Genomic DNA, 23,623 nt, shown 5'->3' on the forward strand with positions numbered 1-23,623 from the left:
CTCCACTCACACTTGGACTTCTTCCCCGTAAATCTCAGTGCTGTCAGTGACGAACACGGCGAATGGTTTCACCAGGACATTGCTACGATGGAGAAATGATACCAGGACAGCTTATGCGAAACATAAACATGACTAAATACGTTATTGTCAGTAAACATATAAATGTCTATTTCTCAGAGTTCCTATGTGATGCAGTACAACCTAAACAATATTTGAGCATACCCAGTAGGTACCTGTCACAATCATCAAAAACTTTTCAGGAAGCATGACTTTTCAAAAAAATTGTTGTGCAGTGTAATCATGTATATCAGTGTATTACTGTTTATAATATTTTGTTTTTGGCAATAATGCTGTTATGAACAGCTGACATATCCAAGTGTATTATGCTAGCGACCATTAATCTGCCTGATTTGTTTAAAGTATGAGAAAAGGTTGGCACCTCGACCAGTCTGACTCAGCTTACCTTTGTTGAACTAGCGTCATCACTTAATTCCCACAGGTTAGGCACTAAAATGATGTAAATTAAAAGGCACTGCCATTGATGGTTGCTAAATTGGTAGTAATGTTTGCGTAGATAAGGCTGTTATCGTGTGAGCGGCACATGTCTGGGCAGGCTTGCTCATGGAAGATGCTGAGGTTGCAAAGAGAAACAAACTGTCAGTTAAAACTTTTCAACAACTAGCAGTGAGATGCTCAGAAAACAAAGACAGTCAACAGAAATCCCAAAAGCACACAACTGGGATTTTTGGAACGGCCTTTCAGGTTCCACTTTGTCACTTTCGATTTTTAATTAATGACCCTGGCGCTTTTTTTTAATTAGAGGTACGGCAAGCGTCCGCTTGATTAGCGGCTAAATTTAATTTCGCACAGCCAAATGGCTGTCGGTAGTGTCACTCAAACACAGCTAGCCAATCGCGTTTCTCAATGGCGTTCCACTATGCAGCGTAGCACGGGTGTAGGATTTCATTCGAACTTGTTGAAGCGAATGCCAGTTCGCTGACGGCCACGGAAAAGCAAGTCGACCGTGGGGTGGTAAATCGGTCATCCCCATGCAGAAATGAAAAGACAAGCTAACTTCCGGGTGGAGTGGCCTACGGTCAGGCCTCAGTAACTCGACCCCAAGCTTTGAACGGGGCCACTACTGGGCGGCTCCCCCAAACACCCTATGAGTTCCGGGATGTGTTCGCGCCGACAAAAAGGTTTTTTGCAAACCGGCGTTTGTCTATTAGCCGTTGCCTTCCTCAGCGGCGGAATGTATTTGTACGACCAGTTGCAGAACAAGGTGAAGTCACTGGAGTCCATGTCACTCAAGTTCCGGCAGCAGCAGGAGGCGCTGTCCGCACAGCTGCAAGGTAAGAAAAGTGGAGGGGGAGTGGGCGTGGCTCCGTTGTGCGGAATGACGTAGGGTGTCGCAACGAGGCGGAGCGTTTTAAATAAGCAGACGTGCTGGTGAATGCATTCAAAAGCACTTGTTTTCTGTGTTTGAGAGTGTGTGTTATTGTTGGCGTAAATATAGTTTGCTGAAAATGTCAATACTGACTGTTATTGCATATTGATAGTAACGTAAATGCCATAAAGTTCTTTATTTTAAGTGCTTTGAAAGTTTTTACACAGCATCTTATCCATCGGTTGTTCTGTTGTCGTAAACAAAATGTTTATAGTTAATTTTGCATTGAAGTGAAGCAAGAAATAACGAAAACGGAATAAATATGATGCAGTTACTTTGTGAAATTTGTATGATTACTTTATTTTTGAGTTATAAACATGTTGTCAAGTCCGGATTAAAAATCCAAAAGTATCCAAACTAAAAACGTTCTAGTGATAGCACAGTTATGTAAACGTTTTTAAAAGGCCTATGCCACATTGTGGCGAAAAGGTGATACTTGACTATGTGTTTTCGGGTCAAATTTGATAAAAAGACAGGAAAGAAGGTCGTTTCTTTAGAGTTGGCGTTGTTGGTGTATATTTTTTTTTGTAGTGACTTAACTGTCGTCGTTCACATCTATCTGCAAAATTGGACTGCACATTGCTGCTAAAGCTACTAGAAGCGGTAACAACAATCGTACTTTTTGTTAGGTCATTTATTGCCCGTAATCTCATCCGCAGTTTTTGCGGCTTGTTCAAATAATTTTTATTTTAATGAAATGTGCGATCTCATAAAAGTGGGCAATTAGGCGACATCTGTAATCATGCCTCTTCCATAGCAACCAACCAAGATTCATATACAGTATATCATAGAAAAGCTTTTGTTAAGTCTGATTGGGTAGGCTCATAACTGTGTCGTTCTTAGTGGGTAGGGGTGTCAGTGCTGTGAGTGCCAGTACGGTTGGTGAAAACGTTGACTTTTCCTCTTTTTCCTCTTGCGTTTGTGTAGCCCCCTTTGTTAGCAGTGGCACAAGGTGTGCACCCAAGTGACTCTGCCGGTAGTTCCAGTCATGCATACTGTACACTTGTGGTGCCTTTATTATTTTGTTGTAAACTGTTACCCAAGGATATAGTGAAGCTGTAGTCAATAATACCCTGTCACAGCACCTGAGTCTTGTGTTTAAATCCTCACCATTTGTGCAGAGTACATGGTCTCACTGTACCTAAGTAGTGTTTCCTCTGGCTAAAACACTCCAACTTGTCAAAGATGGGTGTATTGGATTGATAATTGAATATTAATTGGTCCTGAGTGAGTGTGGTCAGTGATTAATTAGCACCTTATCTATCTTTTTCCCAGTGCAGTTAAGATAGGCTCTGTCCTCTTTTAATCCAGATCTATAAAAAAAACATAATTAAGGTAACATATGTATAGGTTGATGATTTTTCCTATCCTGTTCTTCCTTTCTGAGATGGACTGATGCTATCTCTAGGTTTGATACCTTCCTTGTACCTATTGCTGCAGGGGTAGACACTAGAACTAAATTAAGCAGGTTTTTAGAATATTGTATTCTTCCATTTATTATATTTCACATTTGTTAGCATAAAGATATTTTTTAAAAAGAGTTGTATTAGTGGGATCACGGAGGTGCACATGCACAAAATCATAGGTGCAAAGCTGGCATGCTTTCTTTTTATTTTATATTTTAATAGTAAAGCACTAAGAACTTTTTCACACTATAGTATAAAAATATGTTCGATTTTCAGTATAGGTACATTGGGAGACCTAATTGTGGAACACATCGATGTAGTATTGAAATTAAAGTGTGAATTGTTTTGCCTGTGATGGAGCTACACTGTTTTGATTTAAGGTCATACTGGTAATCAGTCCAAGCCCTCCATTATATGCCTGCCTGTTGTTGTCCCAGTGACACTAGCATCTCTCTTATTCACAGCTACAGGTCTGTTATTAGATAGCATTCTATTACCACCAGAATATTGAGAAAATAGAGCCTGGTGGCTAAAATTGCTTTGAATGACTGCTTCAGAATGAGTGCCTGGAAAGTCTTGCACAAGTCACATGGGGATAATATTGAGGGGATTCAGTCACTGCATCACAGACCATATTAACTTCTGTGTCAACACAGTGTTACTCTCAAAGACAGTGCATTGCTTTCCAAACAACAAGACATGGATTACTAAGGAGCCAAAAGGTCTTCTGAATGAGAAAAAGAGAGCATTCAAATCCGGTGACAAAGAGGCTCTGAAGGACGTGCATCTTGTTCTAAAGAAAAAGCTGAGTTAAGGAAAGAAAGCTTACACAGGTAAAATAGAAAACAAACTTACTCACAATAACATGAAGGATGTCTGGAATGGACTGGGCATTATTACTAGACTCAAGCAATCCAGGCCAATCCAAGTTAACATAAAAAAAAAATTGTTTTAATAGATTTTCCCTCCCATTGCCACTTCCTTCCAATGACTTGTCTCCCCACACATATCACCAGTCCTGCTTGAATTCTGACATTTCCATGCCATCATCAGATTCTATTTTCTTTCAAAACTGCTATGACATTGCATGAGCAATACACCTTTGAATAACCAATGAATATTTTGCCACAGTAAATTGAATCAAAATAGAGAATGAAATGGTGATGGTGACGGAGATAGTTGACAGTATAGGAGTACAGGATGTTAAAATGGGGACACTTTTTTATTTATTAGGAGTGAAAAAATGGAGCATGCTGAATTGAGGCATGGGTCCTAACTGGAGAATTAAATCAAAACACAGAACAATTAGCAGGAATCTTAAGTAAAGAGGCAAAAATTAACAGAACTAACCAAAACATGTGCTATAGGTTGCATATAGTTTGATTTTGTTTGATAACCCTAGAGTTTGGATGCAATGCTCGGTGCAAGGCTGTCTTAAATACTCAATACACTCAATACGCAATGACTTAACGGTTTCATGACATTGATGGTTATTAGTTAGAAAATGATGTCTTAACCATGTATAACATGGTCTTGGCCATGAAATTCAAGCATTAAATGGTGACACCATTGACTAAAACACATCACATAGATGAAAATAACAAGAATCCCAACAATAAGAATTTTATTGGTCAATCGAATCCATTCTTTAAAATCTGATTAAATAAGAACAAGTTCTTTGCACTGAAACCAGTAGGAGTTATTGCAGCACCCCAAACACAATTTCACAAACACAAGTTTCGGTTTCAAACAAATGATTTATTGTGTAAATTCTTTCACGGCACATCCATTAGCGCAAGTACAGACACAATTTTACCCTCTTAAATCTTCTCTGACACACTCCAGGTGAGTTTTGTCCAGCTCATCTCCCAGCTCTAACTTGTTTGTAATGACGCAGAGCAGCTTCCTTAATCCAAGATCCAGTAGTACTTCCAGTGTCACAAAAGTGCCCCTCAGAAGCACTTCCAGGTTAGATGAAGTCCCATAAAGTAAGAACAATTAATCCCTTCAGTACCCACTGGAGGCACCCACAGAACCCAATAATGCTGGCCCATGGGACAACAATTCCCAACATGCCCTGTGGGTATTCATAAAGGTACTGTATCCCAGGGATGCTGCCACCTAGCGTTTCGGGGGAGTAAATAACCCAATTACGTTGTCTTACCCTGTGCTTCCATTTTACTGGCATCTCAGCTGGTTAAGGATTCTTTATCAAGTCCTTTTGGGATGCCAGCATATCCATTCCTGTCCATCACTTGGGTGCAGCAGGGACTACTCGGCCTCACTGGTGGGTTGACCTCCTGAACTAGTCAGTACAGCACACTGTGAACCCAAAGTGTTGACTCTTGAAATTAAGTATTATTGCATCCAATGCTGCAAGAAGAGTTTAGAGGTAATTAATTTGAAATTACAGAAGAATATGACCTAGAGTCCAAACAACAATCAAAACAATGAAAGCATGATGAGTCTCCAACAGCAAAGAAATTCAGGACCCAAGACAGTGCTAACAAGATCATGTGCTCAATTTTTATGACAACGAAGGGTGTAACCTATATTAATTACTTGCCTCAGAAGGTACACAATATTGGTCATACATTGAATTTGCTTTGCTGTTTGCAACCATCAATCGGGAGAAGAGTGATGAGAAAAGCTATTAGCCGTTCTCCTTCTTCAGAGCAAATTTTCTACCCTTGCTGCATTTGTTGCAAAGGCTCCTCTGTGAAATTGTGGGCTTAAAAAGATTCCTCACCAGCCGTGTTCTGGCTCCCTGTGGCTACCACCTGTTCTCCACTCTGAAGGACTGCCTCTGTGAGAAGGAAGCATTATGCTACTTGGGAAAGTATGTCAGCTAAAGAAGAAGGGTTAAACAAGCCAAACAAAGCTTTTTATCTAAGTGGCACAGAAAGGCTTTGTGAAAATCATCATAAATATATTGCTTTTCAAGAGCATTATGTTTAAAAATAAAAGAAATGATAATAAAACCAAACAAGTCTTAATATATCATGCTCAGACCTTTTCAGCTCTTTGGCCAGTCTGTCCTATGTTGACTAGCTGTTGCTCTTGGGTATTTGAGGACTGAACTAAACTCTAACATAGATAATTTGCTTCTTTCATGTCAGATGTACTTGGTACATTTGGGAAGGGTCCTAAGGTCTCTGAAAGATGCTGGGCTCTGTCTTATCACTGCTAAGTGTACGTTTAATGGGTCAGTGAGGCAATGAAAATATTGACTAGGTACTACAATATATTGATTGTAGGGACTGAGTACTTTGCCTGCTAGTTGTTAAAAGGTTGCTGGCTGCTAATCCTGTCGAAAGGGAAGTATATTATAGTTCAACTGGTTACCAAGGGGTTAAAGGCTCGGTTTTCTTATGATTTTTCACAAGAGGTACCTGTAAGTATTTTTTGTCATTTTAATAGTGCCTGTGTTATGGGTGTTTTTCCAACTATCATTACATTCATTCAACTTGGTGGAAGACGGTCATCTGATTGAGTTTTCTGAAATTATTTTAGAAGTTCTAGGGCCAAGGGTGTCTGCTTTAGACTCTGACTCCCTGATACAGCGAGATGGCTCCCTTTTATCTTGAACCTGGGAGTATTTCTGATGTCACAGTATTGCTACCAGAAGCACTTCCAGGTCATAAGGAAACTCTGTGAAATAGGAAGGTACATTCTTCACAGCGTTCCACTGTGGCACCCAAGGACCCCAACAGGATTGCCCCTCTGCACTACATTTCCACAGTGGGTTCCAGCCAGGGAGCACTGCCACCTCTTATGCTGGGGGATGAGTTGTTCATCTATTACTTGATTATCTCGATTGAAGACAATCACGGCTCAACTGCACCTCCATTCTTGTGCTCCATCCATTATGGCCTCATGGCCTGGTAGGAACTCTTCCTTGACACATTTGGGATGCCAGCCCATCCAATCCGACACTTATAATAGTTAAACTACTTAATTTTTTTTTATTTCTTTCAGCAATTCTTTGTGCACTGTCCTGTCATATTCCTGGTGGTTACTGGGACATACAATATTGAAATGATTAGTGTGTTCCTTTCTCATTTATTAAATCATAACACCACTAACACCGAACCTTGTAATGTTCTTGACAATGTGGTAAAAGTTTAGATTTGAAAATTGTTACTAGGAATGTGACCATATATGGTACTCTAGTTAAAATTAGAATGTCGCTGCATTATAGCTATACAGCCATTCCTGCTTGGACTAAGCAAATTATAAATGTTCCTTGATGAGAGATGTGAAACCCACAGGGAGGTTTTCTTTTGCAAGATACCTCTGTACAACAATTATACAGGTTGTCTCTTCTTATCTCTTCTCTGGTCTGCTATTCTTCTGAGATGAGTGTTGCCTTCTTCCTCTGACTCTGACTCACCTGGACAAGACAGTACTGTCTCTTTCATTGGGGACCCAGGAGTACTTCCAGTGCCAGGGTTTTGCCCATTGGAAGCACTTCTGTGCCAAACGGAAGTCCCAAAGGATAGGAAGGGTATCTCCCTGCAACACCCGAAAGTAGCACCCAAGGTCCCAACCAAGGCTGTGCTATCAGACTACAATTCCTGGCATTCCCTGCTAGTGTCCGATTAGGTACCAAGGCCTAGGGATGCTGCCAACTAGTGCGTATGGGGGAAGACAATATTCTGTACATATTGTGAAATAATTAGCCTCGACACACACACAAAGGTTTGAGGCAGCAACCCGTGTATTATCCCTGGCTGCAAAAAGGGAAAAGTCACACTTGAAGTGAATAGTTTGGAGTCCAAGATTGAACTGAACTGAACTGAGAAGGAAGTGGTCTGTTATTTAAGGCAGGGAACCGGAAGTGATGTCATTGAGGGCCGGAGCCAGAAGTAACATCAGTCTTGGGCCAGAAATGGAAGTGACGTTGGTCTTGGGCCTGGAACCTGAAGTGGTGTGTTTTGAGGTTGAATCAGGCAAAATTTCCCATATTTGGTATGCAGAGACAACAGAGAAAAGTTTAGTGCATCCCGCCACCCCCTGGTCTGGAGTAGAATTACTTTCATTTGGTCCGTTCAGCTTCCACCTATGCACACGTGTGTGACAACGTCTTGCCATCTGGAGCTTGTGTTTGATGGCACTCCTTTGTGAGGCATTTTGTCATGGAACGTCTGGAAATACCTTTGTTGTTTCCCATAAAATAAATTCAATGGAGAAATTTCAGTCAATGTCTGAAGAGCCTGCCAAAATGCAAACAGGAGAAGTAGCAGAAACTGATTTAAATCCATCCTGCTGTACTGCTTTTAATTACATCTGTTTTAACATTCTGTTGAAACACTTTGCAAGAGCATCAATTAGAGAATTCTACACAAACATACAAAAATGGTTTATTTTCAAAGTCTTTGCTAATTATTTATCTTAGTAATGATCTGAGTGGGCGAATTGGTTGGTATGAATTTATTTTAGAATGCTGACACAAGTGTATAATCTGCATTGATCTCAGTGGAAAATCTATTGCAATGGGAATGCTTCCCTGCATAGTGTGGTGTAGTCCCCAACTATCAATAAATGTAGGTATAACCCAATCAACCTTTCTAGTGGTCCAACAATATCTATACCACCCCTTTGCAATTAAATATTGACAACATAGTATTGTAACCCTTTCTCGGGTATGACAAGTAGCTTCTCAGATTTCCTTCTGCTGGTTAGAAGACAAATGAATTGAGGAACTAGAGGTGTTGTCTTCTTTTACAGTTGTGCTTGTGAGTTTGTGAACCCTTTAGAATTTTCTATATTTCTGTATAAATATGACCTAAAGCATCATCCGATTTTCACTCAAGTCCTAAAAGTAGATAATCAATCAATCAATCAACATTTATTTATATAGCACATATTCATACAAAAAAAATGTAGCTCAAAGTGCTTTACAAAATGAATAGAGTAATAGAAGACACAATAAAAGATAAACATAAGTCAACATTAATTAACATAGAATAAGAGTAAGGTCCGATGGCCAGGGTGGACAGAAAAAACAAAAAAACTCCAAAAGCTGGAGAAAAAAATAAAATCTGTAGGGGTTCCAGACCAAGAGACCGCCCAGTCCCCTCTGGGCATTCTACCTAACATAAATCATCATATTTTCATGGAAGGACCTGATGATGATGGTCACGTAGACTTCTGGCTTTCAGTCCATCATTGTTGGAGCATCATGATGCTTTGAGTAGGTGGTGGTGGCGCAGGCCGCCACCACAAAGAAACCGGAAAAAGAAACAGAAGAGAGAGTGGGGGTCAGTACGGATTTTAGAGCCACCATGAATAGTTATTATGAAGAATTGAACATACAGAGTATCAGGATTATGTTAAAGTGAAGTTATAAAAGGCCATGTTAAAGTAATGTGTTTTCAGCAGTGTTTTAAATTGCTCTACTGTATTTGCCTGGCGAATTCCTATCGGCAGGCTATTCCAGATTTTAGGTGCATAGCAGCAGAAGGCCGCCTCACCACTTCTTTTAAGTTTAGCTTAAATAATTAATAATAATAATAATAATTAGATAAAGAGAAACCAGTTAAACAAATGAGACAAAATATTATACTTTGTCATTTATTTATTGAGGAAAATGATCGAATATTACATATTTGTGAGTGGCAAAAGTATGTGAACCTCTAGGATTAGCAGTTAGTTTAAAGGTGAAATTAGAATCAGGTGTTTTCAATCAATGGGATGATAATCAGGTTTGAGTGGACACCCTGTGTTATTTAAAGAATAGGGATCTGTCAAAATCTGCTCTTCACAACACATGTTTGTGGAAGTGTATCATGGCACGAACAAAGGAGATTTCTGAGGACCTTAGAAAAAGAGTTGCTGATGCTCATCAGGCTGGAAAAGGTTACAAAACCATCTCTAAAGAGTTTGGACTCCACCAATCCACAGTCAGACAGATTATGTACAAATGGAGGAAATTCAAGACCATTGTTACCCTCCCCAGTAGTGGTCAACCGACAAAGATCACTCCAAGAGCAAGGCATGTAATAGTCGGCAAGGTCTCAAAGGACCCCAGGGTAACTTCTAAGCAACTAAAGGCCTCTCTCACATAGGCTGATGTTCATGTTCATGTTCATGAGTCCACCATCAGGAGAACACTGAACAACAATGGTGTGCATGGCAGGGTTGCAAGGAGAAAGCCACTGCTCTCCAAAAAAAACATTGCTGCTCGTCTGCAGTTTGCTAAAGATCACGTGAACAAACCAGAAGGCTATTGGAAGAATGTTTTGTGGACGGATGAGACCAAAATAGAACTTTTTGGTTTAAATGAAAAGCGTTATGTTTGGAGAAAGGAAAACACTGCATTCCAGCATAAGAACCTTATCCCATCTGTGAAACATGGTGGTGGTGGTAGTATCATGGTTTGGGACTGTTTTGCTGCATCTGGGCCAGGACGGTTTGCCTTCATTGATGAAACAATGAATTCTGAATTATATCAGAGAATTCTAAAGGAAAATGTCAGGACATCTGTCCATGAACTGAATCTCAAGAGAAGGTGGGTCATGCAGCAAGACAACGACCCTAAGCACACAAGTCGTTCTACCAAAGAATGATTAAAGAAGAATAAAGTTAATGTTTTGGAATGGCCAAGTCAAAGTGCTGAACTTAATCCAATTGAAATGTTGTGGAAGGACCTGAAGCGAGCAGTTAATGTGAGGAAACCCACCAACATTCCAGAGTTGAAGCTGTTCTGTACGGAGGAATGGGCTAAAATTCCTCCAAGCCAGTGTGCAGGAATGATCAAAAGTTACCGGAAACGTTTAGTTGCAGTTATTGCTGCAAAGGGGGGGGGTTGGGGGTTTTGGGGGTTCACACCAGATACTGAAAGCAAAGGTTCACATACTTTTGCCACTCACAAATATGTAATATTCGATCATTTTCTATAATAAATAAATGACTAAGTATACAATTTTTGTCTCATTTGTTTAACTGGTTTCTCTTTATCTACTTTTAGGACTTGAGTGAAAATCTGATGATGTTTTAGGTCATATTTATGCAGAAATATAGAAAATTCTAAAGGGTTCACAAAATTTCAAGCACAACTGTATATGACCAAGGTTGCTTATAGTGGGAAGACGTGGTCTCTTTAATCCCAGACTATAAATGAGGGCACATTGGGCCATCCTTCTGGTTTTCTGGGACATACCTACAGTATGCACATTTTTGTTTTATTGATGCATAATCACATATCCAGTGTTTTCCACAGTGGTATATGAACATAGATCTAGACTGGAACGCTCACTGCAGAAGGAAAGGGGTGAACACAAAAAGACCAAAGAAGGTGAGAGCACCTTGCTTTTCTGACTTGCCTCAGTGCAGCAGTCATCTTATATCTTTATAGTTTTCTTTATATTTAATTCCACTTCTAGATTTTCTAGTGTACAAACTGGAAGCTCAAGAAGCCTTAAACAAGGAGAAGGTGAGTCATCTTCACCATTTCAAGAGGTGAGTTTACCTTCTTTGTGATAACTGCAAATGGGCCCAACTTGTGCTCAATGGACTCTTTCTTCTTTCTAACAGCAAGACTCAATGAGCCGCTATGGTGCCCTAAGTTCCCAGCACAAATTACTTAAGGTAACAACAGAGGAACTTTTCTCCTGCTAAAGCCTTTGTAATTTCTACTGCCACTGGTGTTCTTCTGATGCTTTTTGTTTCATTCTGAAGCACTAAATTCTAATGGTGCGTGTCTTTGTTTCAATCAGCATTAAACTAACACTCTGGCTTAATGTGTGTGCAATGCTGCTCCACAAAACACTTTTGGTGATTTTCATTTTTCTTTCAGTCATAGTCTCAGTCTTTGCATAGAAATGCGCTAAGACATATCCACAATTAAATCTAGATTCATAAGTAGAGCATTATTTAAGAGAACAATTTTTAGAATTATTAGGATAACGCATGATAAATATCCATCTGAGAATTACCAGAATTTTGTTGAATCAGAAATCTTTATGGTTAAGAGTGTGCTCAGAATGAGTGTAAAATGTATTGAAGTGTGAACATTGCTGTAAAGGTTATATATTTTCAGATGGTATGAGTCTTAAGGGTACAGGCTCACCTTGATTAGAGACACTATGAAATACTCACCGTCAATGTTTATATTGCAGCTGAAATTACCTCTGTATTTCAGAATCAGCATGAAGACCTTAAAAGGCAGCTACAGGAGCTACGTATTCAGCATGCCTCCCTTCAGCTGAGCCACCAGCAGGTGCAAGAGGAGAACAGCCACAAGGAGGCATTATTGCGTAAGAAACACGAACATGAGCTTAGAAACATGCAAGGTATAATACAGGTTGTGTTGATCTACAAATAGGGTTTTTTTGGCGTATGCCTAACTTTACTAGTTTTCACATTTGCAGAAACTCTGTTGAAATTGAAGGAGGACAGCAGATCGCTAAGAAGAACCCAAGACGTAGTGCATGCCAAGCAGCTGACTATGCAGGTAAATGTAAACTTGTGTGTGTAATAATGTGATAAAATGATATTTGTGGAAAGTGTTTATCTTCCTTCGCCCCATATAGCTATTGGATTATAAAGCATCTTGGACACAAATAAGGGCTTGGAGGTAACCAATCCACTGCCTCTTAAAAACTGTAGAAATGTTCTCTGTCTATTTAAAGATTAGAGGCATTCCTATGTAAGTCTTTTCAGTGTGACCAATGTTTATTTGATATTTTCTGCCTGATTGTAGTAGTAGCAGTGTATTAGTTTAGAACATGTTTTAGGTGTAAAGAGTGCCACATTAAAGTCTACTTGAGTCATTAGAGGTCAGTTTTGAGATTTTTACAATGACTCGTTCTGAAGAGTGCACCAGGCCTTGGTCAAATATATGCTCAGATGAGCTGGATTTTTTAACAATGTTGTGCAGCTGTGCCTCATATACTGTACATTATTTGTGCTCCTGATTTGAAATGTATTTTTTGAAACACATAGGCAAAGTTGCATTTGCAGGCCTTAATCTGACAAATGGCTTGTTTTGCTACAGCCAGCACACACTCTCAGCATCCAACAAGTAAAAGGTATTTTGGAACCACAAGCTGGCAGAATAAATAATGTTCAGTTAAACCAGGATTCTGTGACAATGAAAGCAGAGTGGGACCCTGGATGGCAACGATCAATTGTTGACAGGTATGAAAGAAATTTATGTAATTCTAATAAGATTATGACAGGAGTTACCGATTGGTTTCGTCTGTTGAGGGAGATGGACGTCTGGCGTGGAGCTCCATTAGCAGTGGTGTTATTTTTTCTATTATTTCTTATTATCCCGAGGTATCCTGTATTTATCCAACCTGAGGGTTCTACTACAGTATATGCAAGCATATATAAACATGGTCGGCAAGAAAGGGGCTCAGAAAGAAATGGAAAAGAAAACCTAAAGCTACATCCAAGCCTAGATTGGCAAATCCAAGTTCATGGTATGGCCAGTCAGAGACTGACATGGAACAGACGGGCGAAAGCCCAGACTCCTCGGGACCATCGTCCGCTGCATCGTCTCCAGTTGAGAGCAAATGTGCAAGTGATGCAGGTCACGATAGCTCGCCGATTAGAGAAGGTAATTTGAAACTGGAAAAGGCCTTGCAGTCTGCGCTTTCACCTACTCCTCGCGAGCCAGGAACATCGGCTGTAATAGAGCCCGCCGCTTCGCCACGAAAGCAGAAATTATCTGTTCGAACTGAAGGAGATGATCGCTGAGCTCAACCAAGAGATAATGATATAAAGAAGTAAATAAATACTATGCTCAAGACAAGCGAAAAGATAAGTGAGAAGGCAAGTGAGAAGGTGTGGCGGGAGCTGCAAGAGCTGAGGCAGGATAATAAAGACTCCGAGAAATGCATATATAGCTTTGAGGCGGCCTTTAAATGTATGCTGGAAAAAACTGAGGGGCACATTTAGGAAAATGCTTCTAAACTGAGCACACTTGCCGATCAGCTGGAGGATGTTAAGCAGACATTCACGACTCAGATTGAAACAGCCGAAAATCTAGCATCCATTGCTGATGGAAAACCAACAGCTGCCAATTCCGAATGCAAAAAACTCGGAGACAGACTTGCTGCTCTGGAAGATGGATACAGAAGGAATAATATTAGAATTGAAGGTCTACCTGAGAATCATGAAAGTCCAAACCCAATGAAATGCATAGCTGAACTATTCTCCAAAATAATTGGAGAGGACTTTAAATCAGACACCGAGATAGCTGCAGCTTATCACATACGGGGATCGAACAACTCTAAACTTAGGACTTTTATTGTGCGCTTTGATAAGTTACAATTTGAATTAAATGTAATGTCACTTCTCAGACAAGAGATTATATTTAAAAATAACCTCATTCATATTTTCCCTGATTTCTCACCCTCAACAGCTGCTAAGCGTGCCTCTTTTTATATTATTAAACAACGCTTATGAAAAGCCTATATCAGATACAGCCTCTTGTATCCTGCCAAACTGAAAGTGGAGATTCAAGGCAAACATTACATATATACCAGTAGGGAGGAAGCAGATAAAGAGTTAAGAAAGCAGATCCCAACACTTTCCTGAAATACGACCGTGAATCGTTCCCTGTCATGGCATCGTAAAGAAGATATAACTGGCTGTCTGATCAACTTGCAATGACAACTGGCACCGTAATTATATATCCTTTTCCCTTCTCGGTCACTGTATGTTTTTGTTTTAATTACAGTTTTACACATTTATGTATGTATTTACGTGTGAAAGAAATTAAATTAGTAACCCTTTTTTTATTATTATTATTCTAAAGGAGACTGTTAAACATCATTACCAAGGTTTATTGTTGTTATTATTGCACTAGGGTTTACTATGCTTATCCAGGACCATTATTTAACACTATTCCCTGGGTTTACTATCTTAACATTTCAAGAATGTTGAAGATTTTCTTCTTTTTTTTTGTTATGCTTATAGTATTCAGACTGTATTGGCAATAGATATCTCAATTTAAATTCACATACACCACTGCTGGGGGCTTGTTTTATTTTGGACATGCTCTGTCTCTAGGTATGTCAGAGGACTGGGACTTTGTGAAGTGGGGTCCAGCCTCACATGGGGAGGCAAAGTGGGGGGTGGGGGGACTAGGGAGGGAGAGAAAGAGAGCAAGCTACCTCTAATATATTCTTTTAATCCTTATAATTATAATTACCAATGTAACAACAGGCTGCATGGCAATAACCCCTGGGAAAATTGGAAATTAAGGTCAAAGCTGCCTCACATTTGGTTAAGACTACAAAATGACATAAAAAATTCAGAATCATTGTGTCCAAGATGGGACAATTAATTTTGTGAGCTGGAATGTTAAAGGCCTGAATCACAAATTAAAACGAAAGAAAGTACTCTCTCACCTAACAAGTCTAAATGCTAAAATAATATTTTTACAGGAGTAAGCAAAAAGACTGGGCTGGCCAAATGTTCCATTCCAGCTTTACAAAAAAAAATTAGAGGTGTGGGAATTCTTATACATAGAACAGTCTCATTTGTAGTATCAGATGTTGTATCTGATCCTGAAGGGAGATACATGATTGTTATGGGTAATGTATTTAATTGTAAAGTGATTTTGATAAATGCTTATGCACCCAATGTGGATGATAGGGAATTCATCCAAAATGTATTTGCATCCATTCACAATATGAACACTCGTAAAATTATAATGGGTGGGGATTTTAATTGTGTTTTAAATCCAGACCTAGATCGGTGTCATGTCATAGGGGTGATGACATCTAACACTGCAAAGACAATTATACAATTTGTAACTGTTCACAACTTATCAGACCCCTGGAGATTTCTAAACCCAAATTCAAGAACATACTCCTTCTACTCACCAGTGCATCATTGCTACTCAATAATTGATTATTTTTTTGTGGATAACCATTTCTTGCCTACAATTAAATCCAGCAAGTACGACGCTATTGTAATTTCCGACCATGCCCCTCTGATCTTGGAGCTAAAATCATTATGCCCCACATACTTATCTTGCAGATGGTGTCTTAACGCACTTTTATTAGCAGACGAGAACATTACAAAATTTATATCAAAACAAATCAGTTGTTTTCTAGAGACAAATATATTCTCGGAGGTCTCTCCAGGAATACTCTGGGAAACCATGAAGGCCTTCTTAAGAGGACAGATTATCTCATATCTTTCCCACGGAAATAAATTGGAAACCAAGCAGGTATCAAAGCTAACTAACTAAATTATTAGAACAAATCAAGAACATGCCAGGTGTCCAAGTGAAGCTCTTCATAGGAAAAGGCAGGCTCTGCATTCAGAACTCAACCTCTTGACAACTAAAGAACCTGAACAACTCATTTTTAAATCAAGATATCATTACCATGACAGGAGTTAGCAGTGCTAAGACAATCCAGTGTAATATACTGCAGATAATTAAGATCTGACAGGCATTGCTTTTTTGTCTGTTTGGTAATCATAACAGAGTGACATTTTTCATATTATCTCAATTAATGACCAATTTAAAAATACTAATATTTAGAAATTATTAGTTTGCAAGGCAAACTATTATTTGCTGGGTTAACTATGGAATTTTAGCCTCACAGTGATTTTGGTAAAGGTTCAATCACCATTATTTATGTATTATAAAAGAGGAGATGATAAATGATCTCTGAAATATACTGGCACCCTGTCCAGCTTTGGTAAAACACGCAGCACCTTCCAGCAGCCCTAAACATGAAATAAGTGGGTATGAAAATGTGTGGGTGATCAGTGGAGCCCTGTAATGCATATGGATATGAATATTGACCCTTCTCATAGCCCTGAGTCCTTTATTAACTATTGTTTATTGAGTTTTTTGTTTTATATTTATCATAATAGTTAGAGGGACTTTTTTCGCCTGATTTAGACTAGCTAAAACAACCAAAAACCTGAGATATACTTTTAAACACTGGAAATGTTCTTTCTCATTAATTATCTGAGGTGGGAATTCCATTTGTACATCCCAGAATGTATAAAATAGTTAAAATAGAGAAGTGGTTGGATTTTAGTTTTTTTCAGTTATTGGGCAGACCTCTAGTAGTCTTCAGTTTTTTTCTCTCATACAATCTAAATATGAAACATGTGCATATTGTAATTATTCCCCTAAATTCTGTTAAATCTGTGTATTATGAAAAATCACAGAAAAGAAAAGTAATTAAGTCCATCATTTAGTAAAAAATAGTGCAGTCTTCTGTTTTGTCCACAAATAAAGCTGGTATGCTAAATGCAAAATATAGTGAGCTGGAGAACACTTTAAAATACACATAAGACATGCCATACTGTTACCTGTGCAGGCTGTTTTCAAATTGAATTTCTCTGTTTGTTTACTCAGTTTTTCTTTATCTACAGGCATGTTAGCATTTTAAAAGTTAACTCGAAAGGATTTTTAAACACCAGCCATCTGAATTCCAGTCACAAAAATGGTGCCGACCCAGTTAAGTGGACATTGGCGTCTAAGCAGAATTTGGGGCCTGGAGACACAAAACTAAAGGAAATTGCATTGGTAGATATAGGTGAGAAACAGGCAGGAATAATTGAATACATTTTGTTAGTGTTAACATTGATTTATTATTGCAGCAGTTTTAGTAGTTGAATTTAGTCAGTATTGAAATGCAGTATAATGTGTGGTGTTGTGGGTAAGCATTTTGCTTTCCTTGACAGATGCGTCTAAACCCATATTTATGATTCTATAATGATTCGATTGCAGATGGTATAGTCGATGCTGGACCAAACCTTCCACTTGAAAAGAAACTCATTGCTCAGGAACCAATGGTAAACAAACATTACATAAAAGATACTGTATTTGAATTAACATGTCAGGTTTATGCTCCATATTTTCTCAACCTTGACAGATGCCTGAAGAAGAAGAAGAAGAAGAAGAAGAAGCTGACCCAGCACGAGATCCCAACAACCAAGGTGAGGATGAGTTTGAAGAAGCTGAACTTGAGCATCCACAGACTGAAGGAGAGCAAATTCTATCCCAGCAAAAGGAGACAAATCTCAAGGTAACTGATATATACTGTAGTGGGGACTGAAAAAAAGGGGATCAGCTTGGCTAACAAACTAGGGCTACAGAAAAACCTGATATTGCTAAAGCAATTCTATTAGACTGCTACATTCTCGATGAAGGTAGACTACACAAGAATGGTATTCCTTTACTACAATGAGGGTTAATAGTTCCTAGAAGAAGGCAGTTCCTGGAGATTTCCCTTCTAGTAGTGCTTTGAATTAATGTGTACTGATGTAGGTTCAATTGCTTGTTTAGGGTTTTCTCATATTTTTGTATTTGTATTTTTTGTAATTGTTTACAATAATGTGAATGATTTATAATCAAAATCAGCCAATACTACTGACTATTGACATCTGGAAAAGAAGTGCCTGGATCTCTGTAACACAAACGAAGCCTCATCCTGGCCGCAAGATCTATTATAGTAGGAAGTTATAAAGCTAAAAAGTTAGATTAAGTAATTATTTCATGAAAATGTCAGAAACCTTGACTCAAAAATATATTAATTGTAGGTAATGATATTCAACTCTAATATCTTTTGTTTTTCAGTGGCAGATTAGTCTTTATAAGAAATTTCTGTTATAAGGCTAGTTCCTGCACTTTTACATGAGAAGGAATCCATTCATCCATGTATCCATTTTCCACAATCACTTTGTTCATTTTCAGATCATACTAACAAAATCAGGCACAAAACAGGAACTGACTCTTGATGGGATGATGTACATATTGTTTTTTATTCTGCAAGGCGTCCGCACTAATGACCAGCAGTATTCTCTTTGTAAATATTAGTGCATGCTATCTAATACAAAACCGGCAAACTGCAGACTGAAAACTGCATTTCCTTTATGGAAAACAAGTACCACTCCCAATTTTAACTCTCTGCTTTGTCCTGCCATCTCCTTTTAAGTTGCTAGAGACATTAGCAGCATACACTAGCATTAACACATATACACACACACACACGCACACACACACACAAACCCACACACACACACATATAACAGCATACACTTCTAGAACCAAAAAGGTGACAATTCTTTTACAAATATAAAAGCTAAATGGTACAAACAAAACCAAAATTGCTAATAGAAATGAAAACAAAAAAACCCACAATATTTAGTGATAGTAGGATTAGCTTGGAAATATTTTGGAAAGTCAAGGGCAGCAATTAGAATTTAAAACTAAAAGGAAAATGACTGCAATCATCAGAGACCTATGAAATACCTTTTCTACTATTTAGAAGTTAACTGTTCCTAATGTAATCCAGATGTGGCATGTTCACTGGTGGCCACTGGCATTTACCAAGGTACGGTCTGAGGCAGATTATAGTGTGTACCACCCAAAAAATAAGCAAAACAGAGTTAATGTAGTCACAGTGTTTGTTTCAAGTCAATACTCTGCATCAGTGTCCCATATGTCTTGTAAACTACTCCAAACTTTTTGCAAGAAGACCACTAAATAAAATATTGTAATAATCCATCTATGAGGTGATAAAAATATACTCTAAATAACCTTTCCAGAGAGGATAAGTATTTTATGTTGCACTTTAAATGATAAAATTGAATTTGATGGCAGATGAGATATAAAATTCAAAGGTTGGAAAACTGCCAAGTACTAGTATAAGCCAAGTTTCAGAGAGAGACTGAATGGTGTGGCAAGATATAAATAAAACTTAAAAAAACCCCAAAAAACTCATGATTCTTGACTTGACCAGGTAGTCTTTTGAGAAATAATAGTGCAGTAAGTTTTGAGTTGGAGGAAGTCTGTAGAACTTGAGACATTCCTGTGATTGAGTGGAATGGGGGGTGTTGGGGGGGCTGGGGGGAAGTTTGGTTTCCATGTTGATTGTGAATTTGAGAGTGATTTACATAAAGAGCTGAGCATACTGTAAGGTCATGTTGGTGACTCAGATATGCCAAATGCCAGTGTTGGCATAAAGATGCTAAAAAGAAGTGGAACAAGTACAGGTTCGGCAGGAACATCACAGACGATAACACTACATGACGCTGAATTCCCCATCAATAATAAGGGACTGTATGTGGGTGAGAAAGTAAAATAAGCAGATTCCTGACCATGTAGAATACATTTTCAGAGTTTTCATGAAGTGTAAAAAGTAGATTGAGGGAAAAGTGTATCACCACAGATGGATAGCTGTCCATCATATTGAAGAAAACTTGCTTCACAAATGTTAACCAAGAGCTGTTACAAGCATCTTCTTAGTTCAGAATTTAGACTACAAAGATTTAAAGATGGTTATTAGCTATATATATTGATCTACCCTGATAAAAATATAACTGTCTGTATCAGTGTGTCCATCCGGTTCATGTGACTCTTTCATTCCAACAGATGGCACATCAGAAACGTGTAATAACTAAGTGCTTTCCATTTGTAATTCCAAGAGATGGTGCATCACAAACATTAGTATTAATGCATTTTATTACTACAAATGTTTGTGGTGTGCAATCTGTTGGAATGACAAATGCAGTGCAGTTTATTACTGTATGCATTATAAAATACATTCCAATAGACCATAGCAAAAGTTAACGCTAAGGTCTGCATTAATTACTACCCGTCTCAGATGGATAGCACAGCTAGTTAAGGCTGTAAAGAAATTATGTGTTAATGTGATTTACACAATAAAGGTAGATTTAAGATTGGTTAAATGATTAAGAGAAAAGAACAATTTAGGGTCTTATGTAAATGTAGCAGGAACCAAGGCAGAATGAGAGTATGAATAATGAAACAGGTTAACAGCCATGTAGCATAAAGTTGTCCTGGAATGAAAAAGGCCAGTGACATGTGAAAGAGATACTGGAAAGAAAGTTTGAATAGATTAGAGCAAGATAAGAGAAGTGTAAAGATAGGACTGTTTGTGAGAGGAAAGGAGGACAGTGATCTTAGCTTGAAAGAAATATACAAAATAGTGGCACTTTTAGAGTGATTAAAAGAACTTGTTCATAACTTTAATTAGTATTCTATAATTCAATTGCTTCTACATAATGCAACTTAGATAAGTGTCTTGCCCTAGCATCAGCGAGTGCCTGCTGGTATGCCAGTGGAGAGAAGGCCTGATCTCTGGACAGAGAGACCAGAAGACCTCCATTGTCACTCCAACCAGTGAGAGGTGCTTGGGTAGAAACACATCGGGTGAAAGAGAACATCAAGAGATGACTAAGAAAGGAGAGTCTTTGTCAAAGGTCCAAATGGCAGGGACAAAGGAACAGTTTCAAAACACATGGAAGCAAGTAGCATGTGCAGTTTGAGAACAAAAATGGCCATAGGGGTTGATGGTCTGTCTCATAGTGTAACATTTTCCAGGCTTAACATATAGAAGATGTACAGGTTTTAAACTGAATTTGTTGGTGAATAGGATTTTTGTAGTTGGTATACAATCTTTAACAATGTAAAACTAGTTGTTAACTTTGAATTTTATAAATTATACATTTTTTAGAAAAAATAAGAGCAACATATAATTTAACATATGTTTAATGACTTAATTCAATAATTGGAGTTTTTCTTGCTGCACATGATGTAATTAATACAGAAAAAATCTGCCTTCTCTATAGTTGCAATATCTACTTATAATGAAATGAAACCATCTGGTGAGGAACATTTCAAATAATAACAAAATGAATCATTTCTACAAACATCACAGCTTATATTTTTCATGTTTTCTTAAAAAAAATCTAAATACATCATATTCCAGCAGACAGTAAGCAGCAACACAGTGCTCGATTCAAACAAAAAACACAAGCTGGTCACATTATAAACTACAATGGGAAAGAAGCTGCTAATTGAAAATAATCAGAAATACAGTGGAAAACATTTGTACAATTCATTTTGTGTTTTTAACGACACTTGGTTTATTTACCTAGTGTGAAGGCCTTAGCTTTAACCACATTGAGAGAAACAACAGTTAACTTTTAAAGTTGGACTAAACAAGAATTACATTTTTAGAAAAAAAACAAATGGTGCCTGATTCTTTTGGTGTCCAGACAATTAATTACAGGCATGAGTTAACACAAAGCACTATAACCATGGATGTTCCCTCTGGATATACTGTATTTTCTCAATGGTAAAATTAAATACAGTATGTGATGTGTTACAGCTTATATGAGGGACTGGGTAATTACTGCATGTGTTTGGATGTCGTGAAGAACAATGGTTGTCTGATGCATTAAGTATTCATAGAAATGAGAAGTGCACAGATGAATAAGTATGCCATAAATATAAATACATTTGAATTTATAGGGTGCAGGCTTAGAGAACCCACTGTTTCCTGTTACTGTACCTGTTGGTCACCAACATGCTGAAGAAGAATATGAGGAGGATCAGGAGATTGAAAATGTAAGATATTTAAAAATGTAAATTTCTCCAGTATATTCTTAACCAATGTGTCTACTTCACACATTCTTATCTTTATTGATGTGTTCTGTTTGTTGTTTCCATCAACCATTAACGTTTGCTTTTTTGAAGGATGATAATGGTGGTGAAGTTGACGAGGATTTGGAGGTAGTGCAGATGAAGTCTGTGAAAAAGAGGGGAGCAGCTGAGGAGAGAGACAGCTACTAATATCTATCAACAGCCAAAATGTTTGTTAGTGTTAGAGAAAAACAAGGCTCAGTTGGTCATTGAGTTGCCACACTTCTCTATTGCAGTTCATCCTTTTATTTTTGTAAACACATTCTTTATGAGAGTGGCCACATCATATATGCTGTGGATCTGACTACTTGTTTTGAGTGTTTCTGCAGACACTTCACAGGACTAAAGTGTCCAGTCTGATAGGCTAGAGAACAATTTGATGCCCCTTCCTGTGTATATAGTGTTTATCCCAATTCCCAAATGATCATCTTTGTACTTGAAATAAAACCACTTTTGTATTAACCAATGTTTTGTTCTTTGTATGGATTTTTTCCCATTTAGTCTTAGAAGTCCATCCTCAGGGACTTGTAATATACAGTATGTAAGTTATATTTGAAATATATGTGACCTTCATGAAGTGCTTTTTCTTACAGGGGAGATTTGTGTTGTAGATTTTGATAATTTCAGCTCTTGCAGGCAACCTGGACCTTGATTTAGAAAATTAATATTAATGAAGGTGTCAGTGACTTCACATATGAAAATTAATTTTACTGAATAACAATATGTGATGGCAGAAACTGCACTCATAATTAAAAAGGTAAAAAAAAATAGCTTATCAAGTAGAAGTGTTATAAAAGTTGACAATATTGTAGACTTGTCTTATGTGAAGTCAAAAATCTTACCAGACTTTTAAAGAATTATTAATGCGTTTTAACAAACTGGTACTTCTGTAGGTCACAGGATGTGAGCTATTGGAGCACAGTTTTCAGCCAACTGAAACACCAACAGCATACCATTCAGCTTTTAAAATGAATTAATAAATTATGCTTTCAGTAAGTGAGATGCTATAGAATGCTGTGAGATGTGTATTTGTCACTTCCTACTTTAAGCACAAGAGCTTCATGAGACCTCTTTATGTAACTTCTAAAATTTGGAATGCACATGCATAATAGCAAACTAATAAGGTAAGCAGAATTTGTCAGTTGCATACTGGTGAGCTATACTAATACTTAATATAAAAGCAATCTGTCATACTAAACAAAACGTCTGAAATAGCATAATTCACCTTAATTTAGGGTTGTAAATTTGTAATCAATTACCTTAAAATAGTCTAAAGAATACCTTAAATGCTTAGGTTTGAAATTTGTCATTTTTAACCTTCTGGGTGTGCTT

General features: G+C 38.0%; 1 protein-coding gene across 3 annotated transcripts; it reads left to right on the plus strand.

Moving 5' to 3' along the window:
* The first annotated feature begins 945 nt into the window (after positions 1–945).
* LOC120531041 (Golgi integral membrane protein 4-like) lies at positions 946–22,757 on the plus strand. Of its 3 annotated transcripts, none has more exons than XM_039756017.1 (12): positions 946–1,352; positions 11,078–11,152; positions 11,241–11,290; positions 11,392–11,445; positions 11,999–12,149; positions 12,213–12,310; positions 12,854–12,996; positions 17,212–17,375; positions 17,570–17,634; positions 17,715–17,867; positions 22,121–22,216; positions 22,346–22,757. In XM_039756017.1, the coding sequence occupies exons 1-12, from the start codon at positions 1,166–1,168 to the stop codon at positions 22,439–22,441; spliced, it is 1,332 nt and encodes a 443-aa protein (XP_039611951.1). In that variant the 5' UTR covers positions 946–1,165; the 3' UTR covers positions 22,442–22,757. The 3 variants fall into 3 exon arrangements, with proteins under 3 accessions (XP_039611951.1, XP_039611953.1, XP_039611952.1); XM_039756019.1 differs by having other exon boundaries at positions 947–1,352; positions 11,999–12,113; positions 12,228–12,310; XM_039756018.1 differs by having other exon boundaries at positions 948–1,352; positions 12,228–12,310.
* The last annotated feature ends 866 nt before the right edge of the window (positions 22,758–23,623 follow it).

This window comes from Polypterus senegalus, chromosome 6 (assembly GCF_016835505.1).
Source record: "Polypterus senegalus isolate Bchr_013 chromosome 6, ASM1683550v1, whole genome shotgun sequence".
Lineage (NCBI taxonomy): Eukaryota > Metazoa > Chordata > Cladistia > Polypteriformes > Polypteridae > Polypterus > Polypterus senegalus.

Excerpts from the sequence above, each read along its gene's own strand:
- LOC120531041 (XM_039756017.1), top strand. The coding sequence starts at position 1,166 with ATGAGTTCCGGGATGTGTTCGCGCCGACAAAAAGGTTTTTTGCAAACC. Across the intron at positions 17,868-22,120 it reads AAAAGGAGACAAATCTCAAG|GGTGCAGGCTTAGAGAACCC; the intron begins GTAACTGATATA and ends TTGAATTTATAG. Across the intron at positions 22,217-22,345 it reads AGGATCAGGAGATTGAAAAT|GATGATAATGGTGGTGAAGT; the intron begins GTAAGATATTTA and ends GCTTTTTTGAAG.